We start from the raw sequence: 7,358 nt of genomic DNA on the forward strand, positions 1-7,358 counted from the left end.
TAGTGAGAATATCATGATATTCATTTTAATAGTATTTGGTTTTCTTCCAGGTGGCAGAAATCGTCCACTTAAGCACGGCAAAGTTTCCATGAATTGCCTCTATAAGTAGAATGCAGATGTTCTTTAAAGTGAATTTTACATACAGTGTTCCCATTTTATAAAAAAGGCGCCATCTTCTGGAGAGATGCGGCAATTAATTCAGCACCTGATAACGGACACTGTGCTTCTGGACAGACCTGCAGTGGGTGTTTGATTAGGCTCGTCTCTTACGCTCTGGACTCGACTGGCACGCCAGCTGACCGAGTTATCAAAGGTTCAAGATGAATCCCTGATCACTGTCATCATAATCCATCACGCTTCTGGTAAACTGTGCCTCTGTTATCAGACCTATTCAATAATCACGTCACAGAATACTGAACAACCTTCTTTAATTGCAGGACCAAATTTAATCGGAAAATTGTAAAAAATATCAAATTCATACAAATGCTCTTTAACGGAGATGGTGCTAGTAGCAAAGTGTACAAAAATGAGGGGAACAACAAAAACCGCTTTTAATATTTCATCTACCCATCTGGAGTCCGATCAGCTTCATTTCACACTCGGTGTTCTCTCGCAGTGAGACAGACGAGACACAGCTGACCTTCGATCAGTGCTCTTGCTCTGCTCCACAAATCACACAAATCAACACATTTAAAAACCACCAGCGCCGCACCTTCGAGCCTGAATCCCAGACGTCTGATTACAAAGGTTAACGACGCTCGCACCCCCGCCAATCATTAAAAACACAAGCGTCCAGAAGAAATCACTAAGAAAGGAAGCTCTTCAGCTCGATCAGTGCGGCTAGTCCTGCTAGCCTGCGCGCGCTCCCATCAGCCCCTGCTGCGCTGCGACTGGCTCACTGGAAGCTCTCTGGTTCTGCTGGGGCTTTACGAGCCCAGACGAGGCCTCTTGCGCGGTGACTGCTCCTCGTCAGCGCTCTCCTCCTCGTCCTCATCGTCTGGATAGTCCACCAGCCCGGTCTGCGGAGCACAGAGCACAAACCTACAGTCTCCATGTTATCTGATCGACTCCTAGTTTTCATTTCAATGAGATAAAAAATACAATATGTGACCCTGGAGCACAAAACCAGTAACCAGTGACCATTAGGGCTGGGTATCGTTCAAAATTTTTTGATATCGATACCTTGACTTCGATACCGGTTCCTGAACGATACTTCTTTCGATACCAATTTTATGAACTCAATTTTAACAAGATTACATTATCTAAAAAAAAACTGGTTTTATTTTTCAGCTTGTTGATGTTTATACAAACTCATCTCCTGAGCCACTGCACAAAGGAAGAGCAGACTGCTCCGTGCGCTTTCGAATCGCTCTCGCGGATGTCAAACGCTGATCGATCTGTCGTGTGCTGCAGGCTTATTGGCTCACTGACGCTGATGAGATTAACCCCTTAGGTATCGCAATTTGGTACCGAACGACGAGACGTTTTATCGATACTCGATGGTATCGAGGCAATTCGGCCGGTGTCTAAAAAGTATCGAACTCGATACCCAGCCCTATATACTGACGTAGTTAATATGCAAGAAGTCAGTTCCGGCTCGGAGCAAGCTTTCCTGCAGTGAACAGAACGAATGCTGTTCTCTGATCTCTGTGCTTCAGACGTGTGCGCTGCACGCAAACAGAGCGCAAGTTCTTCCCTTCCTGCGCTTAAATCGTTCAAAATCACACTAAGATGTGAACGCAGGAATGGTTAAGCGGGACTGAAACGCAGGCGTGTGAGTGGATGTAAGGTGTGTGGCGTACCCGGGCCGTCTGGCCTGAAGGTGGCGCTGCAGCTCTGCTGGAGGAGGCGGAGGGAGGAGGTTTGGAGCCGTTAGCCGTGTTAGCCGCTCCAGACGAGTGAGAGAAGCTGAACTTGAAGCTGCCGCTTGCGGTCCGCTTGGGCTGGTTCTCCTTGTCCTGACTCTCTTTCACTGAAACCAAACAGACTCGCGGGAAATACAAGGCACTTCCAGCTGATAAGCTTAGAGTAATCATGCCTCATTTAAGACCTTTTAAACACATTAAGACCAAGTAAAGATAATTTAAGAAATAAATTGAATGGAACACAATACATCAATATGGTCTTTAAACATAAATGTCTTATTAGTAACACTTCAAAGTCTGAAAAATACAGATTCCAACAGATCACCATTACTTTACAATAAAATAAAAAGCTTGAATAGCTCTGCTCAAAACACTAGAACATGGAAATAACTTTTACTGTACCTTCTGATCACACGGCATAAAAAGTGCTGTAGTTCCTCAATATTTCTCGTTTTCTAGAGTGAATGTCTACAGATTCTTAAAGCAAGATCTATTTACTGGAGAAGCATCATGACTAAAGTATTGTGAAACTGATCAAAGTGAAGGGAGTTAAATCAACTCAATTCAAAGAGAAAACTAGTTTCTGTTCCCCACTGATAGATATTTGCTCTAGTTTGAGACAAACTCAATTTAGTTTAATTTACCAGAAAACAAAACTTCATATCTCCATTTTACATCTCCAGTCAATGTGTCTTGATTTAAGGATGTTTAGGTATTCGTATTGGAAAACAAGACCAAATACTGAGGAAGAGATTAATTTTAGCAGTGAATGCAACATTTAAGGCCATGTTCTTATGAATTCAAGACTCTAATTTAAGATCTTCATTTGTGGAAGAGTGAATAAAGATCACTGCAGGATTAAGAGTGCACACGCACCTTTCTCGCTCTCCATGAACGTCCCGTAGTCACTCTTGCTCTTGTCGGTGACACCCTCGTCTTCCTCGTCTTCGTTCAGCCACGTGTCCTCGTCCTCCTGGAAGGAGCGGCCGTCCCTGCGATACCTGAGAGAGGACACCTCTTTCACACACACACTCCGCTTGCAGTGCGATTCAGCAGAAAATGCCAGTATCGGAGCGATACCAGTACTGAGTATCGGATCGGTGCATCCCTACTGTTAACGCAAGACAAATAGGCTATATGCTGCGTTTAAATGTGTTGCCACTTGCTTGAGCGACTTCATAATATACAAATCTAGAAGTCAAATGTATTGAATAATACATTGTTTACATTTATTGAGTTTAAACGTGAATGTCTATGAAAGATTGTATTACTGTACTGTGATAAAAGAGGAGCACAATGCTGAGAAAGCATTTTCAGAAGCAGCGTCTGGATTTGAAATCAGGATAAATGTTGTGTTTGTGGATCAGAGCAGCGGAGCAGACGGAGTGTGTGTGAACCCGGCGTCAGTCAGTGTTTCTGGATGAAGGCACCTGCTAAATCCTCGGCTCTGCCGCTGCTTCTCCTGCTCGTAGCGGCCCTTCAGGCCCTTGAAGGTCTGCACGTACTCGATGGACTCCAGTGCCGTGGAGAAGTTATCCACGATGTGTGCAATCAGAGATCTGATGTCCTCCTGATGACGGAAGCACAGCGCTCAGTAGGGTTGGGTCTCGTTTAGGGCTGTGCAATTAATCATCTGCTTGTCAGTGAACTACGGCTCTGTGTAGTAAATGCTGCTCCGTCTGAAAGCACGTGATGGAGATTTACTACTAATCACAGAACCGCTTTACTGACGAGATGCGCATGACTATCTCATGCGATTAATTGCACAGCCCTAGTATCGTTTGAATTTGATCAATTCCAATTCTGATTCCGATTCCCATTTTCGATTCCAATGTGGTTACAAAAATGAAGTCAAACATTTAGATATCAAACATATTTATTCTGTGTCTCTTTTTGCAAAACATTTAAATTGCTGCTGAATACCATTAACAAAAATCAGCCGGCTGCATAAAAACTGGACTCGATTAAGAGCTGTTTTTGTGCAAAATAGAGCTGCAAGATAAATTGAGACTTTATTTTTTATTTTATAAATGGAGGTTATAGTTCTCTCACAATTCTGAAGAAAAAACATTAGACAACTAAAAATCTCATGGAATTTATGCATGGAATGATTCAATGACTCAGTGTATTTGAATGAATCTCTTGAATGAATGATTCAAAGACAAATACATTTTTAACACCACCACCTAAAAATAAAAGATGTGCACACAGGAATTGAGAGGTGGAATTGAAATTTTTATTTCACAAGTGTCCGATTCCTGACCTTAAGTATCCCATTCTGGAATTGTTTGTGATTTTGGATTCGCAGTCCTAGCGGGTCAGAGGAGACTGCACTCACAACCCTCTACACTGCGAGTAAATCACTCGCATATGCGACTAAATCTTCACTCTGGGCGACTAAATGATATCTAATATTAGCCAATGGCTAATAAATTCTCAGATTTTACTCGACAGTGTGTGAGTTGGAGGCTAAGTATAAGTTTAGCGCAGATATATTTTCACTCACAGAACACTCTGACTGAGCGCTTCAGAGTTTCACTCTCCGCCAAGCAATCTGTGATATTTTTCAGTTAATTTGAATGGATGCGCAGCGTACCTGTGTTTGTGTATTTGGCGTAACGTAGGGTGACCATACGTGCCATTTTCCCAGGACGCGTCCTGGCCAGGATTTCTATATTGCCTAAAATATCTAGGTTTTGGCTTTGTTTGCGTGTGCAGACCGATCGGTGTATGACATCAAAGTACCATACAGACGGTTAGCCAAGGTGTCCGTAGAGGGTTGACTCACCACTCTGATGAACTCGAAGAGCTCGATGATGGCCGAGTTCAGCAGGTTGTATCTGGTGCCGTTGTCCAGCAACGCATTGATGACCGGCTCGAACAGGTTTCCTTTCACGATGTAGCGGTTGTAATACTCGTCCTTCAGGCCGATGATTCTCCTCATGAAGCGCAGCGCACCTGCACAATCACATGAGCAGCTCACAAGAATTCTCTTCTGCTCAGCAAAGGCTGCATTTATTTGTACAGTAAAAAAAAACAAAAAAGAAAAACAGTTGGGATGTAACGATTCACTCAACTCACGATTCACGATTAGATTTTCTCATGATTTTGTTTTTACAAAATGAGATTGACGACATGCAGTAAATTAAAAGGTGTCGTTTTATTAGGCTATTGCTGCACGTTTCTTTGTGAAAGTGAAATATAACAAAACTAAATTGACATTTTAAAACAAACCCCAAATCAAATAAGCAAGTGACACAAATAAAAGAAATCTCTTCATATAAACAAACTAAGGTTTTGTCTTGTGCTCTTTCCATTTAAAATTAAAGGCAACCACTGCATTTTAATCATCCAAACAAAGATGCAGCATGAGCAGTTTTTCGTTACATCCCTAAAAAAACAGTAATATTGGGAAATATTATTAGAATTTATGTAACTGTTTTGTATGTGAATATATAGTAACATGTAGGGATGCATCTGTATCGGCTCCGATACTGGCATTTTCTGCCGGATCGGGTTTTGGTCAGACGAGACCGATCCAAATCCGATATAGTGCGTATACTATTCTGTTATTGTTAAGCCAGCCGAAAGGCACAAAAACATTATAAAGCACCATAAAGTTTCCGTGCTCTATATTCCAAGTGTTCTGAAGCCGTTCCATAGTTTAATGTGAAGTATAGATTAATATTTAAGACGTAAGTTCCCGTAAACTCTTCTCTCCGCTGCGTCTGACTGTCATCCTCCATTCAGCATTCAGACTGCGTGCCGCATTCGGTTACTAGAGTCAAAACTATCAAACTCTATCCAAGAGCGCACAATAACTGAGATTTAAAACTGTTAAAAGAAAAGTCTCAAACTATTGCACAGATTTAATACACTACGCATTAATATCTCTTCACTGTTTGCTTTGAACATTTCTATGCTGCACGCTACTGCGCGCTGTGACTCTGTGTTGCTTCAAGCGCATCATTCTGTGCATAAGCACTTTGCTCTGTATTGAGCCTTTCGTATTATAATACGTTTGCACAATGAAAGATTATTAATAGCCTTTCATGTTCGGTCCTATCTATCATGTTGCTGCCTCCATTACTGTGCTATATATTTAAAAGAAATGTCTTTTAATTTATAGTATATACAGTATATTTGTAGTATATATATATATAGTTTTTCATGAATGTATTTTACAACAAAACAAAGAGCAACGTAACATTTGACCAGACTTAGTCCTACACTTATTCACTTATATTTGTTCCCCACTAAATAATGTTATTTCACTAAATGTTTAGATTTTATAAAATTATTGTGCACTCATGATTTTTCTAGAAATAGTTTTGCTGCTGAATTATTCACTAACCTAGTTTATAATAGTATTTTTGTCATAGGTTATGATTATATATATATTTTGTTTCAATTGTTATTTTTCTTTCAAATGAAGTTGTCTTTATTTAGTAGATTGTGTTAAACACACACAAGAGTGATGATCAAGTCAACACAGACGTATAGAAATTCTACATTTATAAAAAAAAAAAACTGCTGGTATCTGATCGGAATCGGCCGATATTCAGATCATTACTCCAGTCTTCAGTGTCACATGATCTTCAGAAATCAGTATAATATGCTGATTTGTTGTTTGCTGAATAATATGCTGATTTTTATATTTGGTATAATGTCTGCTAGAATGTTAAAAAATGTTCAGTGTTAAATATTTAAAATTGTTCTGTAGTTTATTTTTTTGTTGAAAACAGTAAAAAGCACATTTTGGCTACTTTATGCAATGGTGGAAAAAAAAGAGCAAAATGCATGGGGGAAACACGTGCTGGTGGAATTGTAATTTGGGTCATCCCTAGTTCCCAGACGTGAGGATACTCACAGAGCGCCAGGAAGCTGTGTCTGGAGTTCATGAGCGTCAGCACCCTCCTCAGCAGGTCTCTGGTCATGATGTAGCTCTTGATGTGGTACGTGTGATGCTCCACGCAGAAGGTCAGCAGCTCCAGGATCAGAGCCAGCAGCTGCGCCGTCTGGAAGTTATCTGACACACAGCACACAGACAGGCTAGAGGTCTTCACGGATCCACTTAGATCCAAGTGCGGGTTCGGGTCCAAAACCTCTACGAGTGCCTCGGACACGGGTCGGGTCTCGGATACTTTAAAATAAATGTGCTTTTTCCTGCGTGTGCATGCAGGGCTTCTTGTTTTTTGTGCGCAGAAGCCCTTCAGCGGAGATGAGGTAAATAACGTTGTTAAATCCATGATTTATTAGGCTCTCCAGTGTTTCCCCTAGGTTTACAGCTTTGGGGGGATGAGGATGATTGACTATCTGTCCGCTGGTGGGAGTGTGCTCACCTGTGTAGGGCCCAATGAAATCAGTTTTATTTTTTCCTAATTCCGTTTTCATTTTTCTGGATTCTGCTTTATTCTGGACTCCTTTTTAACAGTTAAATAAAATTGTATTAATCAAATAGCATGTCTAATTAATTAAAATCATGAAACACAA

At 41.0% G+C, this 7,358-nt stretch overlaps 1 protein-coding gene across 1 annotated transcript in view; it reads right to left on the reverse strand.

Moving 5' to 3' along the window:
* Positions 1 to 426: 426 nt before the first annotated feature.
* The window catches only part of ppp4r3b (protein phosphatase 4, regulatory subunit 3B), a 24,295-nt gene continuing 17,363 nt past the window's right edge, over positions 427 to 7,358 (reverse strand). The window contains exons 11-15 of the mRNA XM_016523481.1: positions 4,654 to 4,823; positions 3,296 to 3,435; positions 2,742 to 2,866; positions 1,803 to 1,972; positions 427 to 1,019 (exon numbers count right to left, since the gene is read on the reverse strand). Coding sequence (XP_016378967.1) covers positions 927 to 1,019; positions 1,803 to 1,972; positions 2,742 to 2,866; positions 3,296 to 3,435; positions 4,654 to 4,823 — 698 coding nt within the window. The 3' untranslated portion in view covers positions 427 to 926. The remainder of the gene's footprint in view (positions 1,020 to 1,802; positions 1,973 to 2,741; positions 2,867 to 3,295; positions 3,436 to 4,653; positions 4,824 to 7,358) is intronic.

Source organism: Sinocyclocheilus rhinocerous, unplaced genomic scaffold (assembly GCF_001515625.1).
Source record: "Sinocyclocheilus rhinocerous isolate Xijiao unplaced genomic scaffold, SAMN03320098_v1.1 scaffold1381, whole genome shotgun sequence".
NCBI lineage: Eukaryota > Metazoa > Chordata > Actinopteri > Cypriniformes > Cyprinidae > Sinocyclocheilus > Sinocyclocheilus rhinocerous.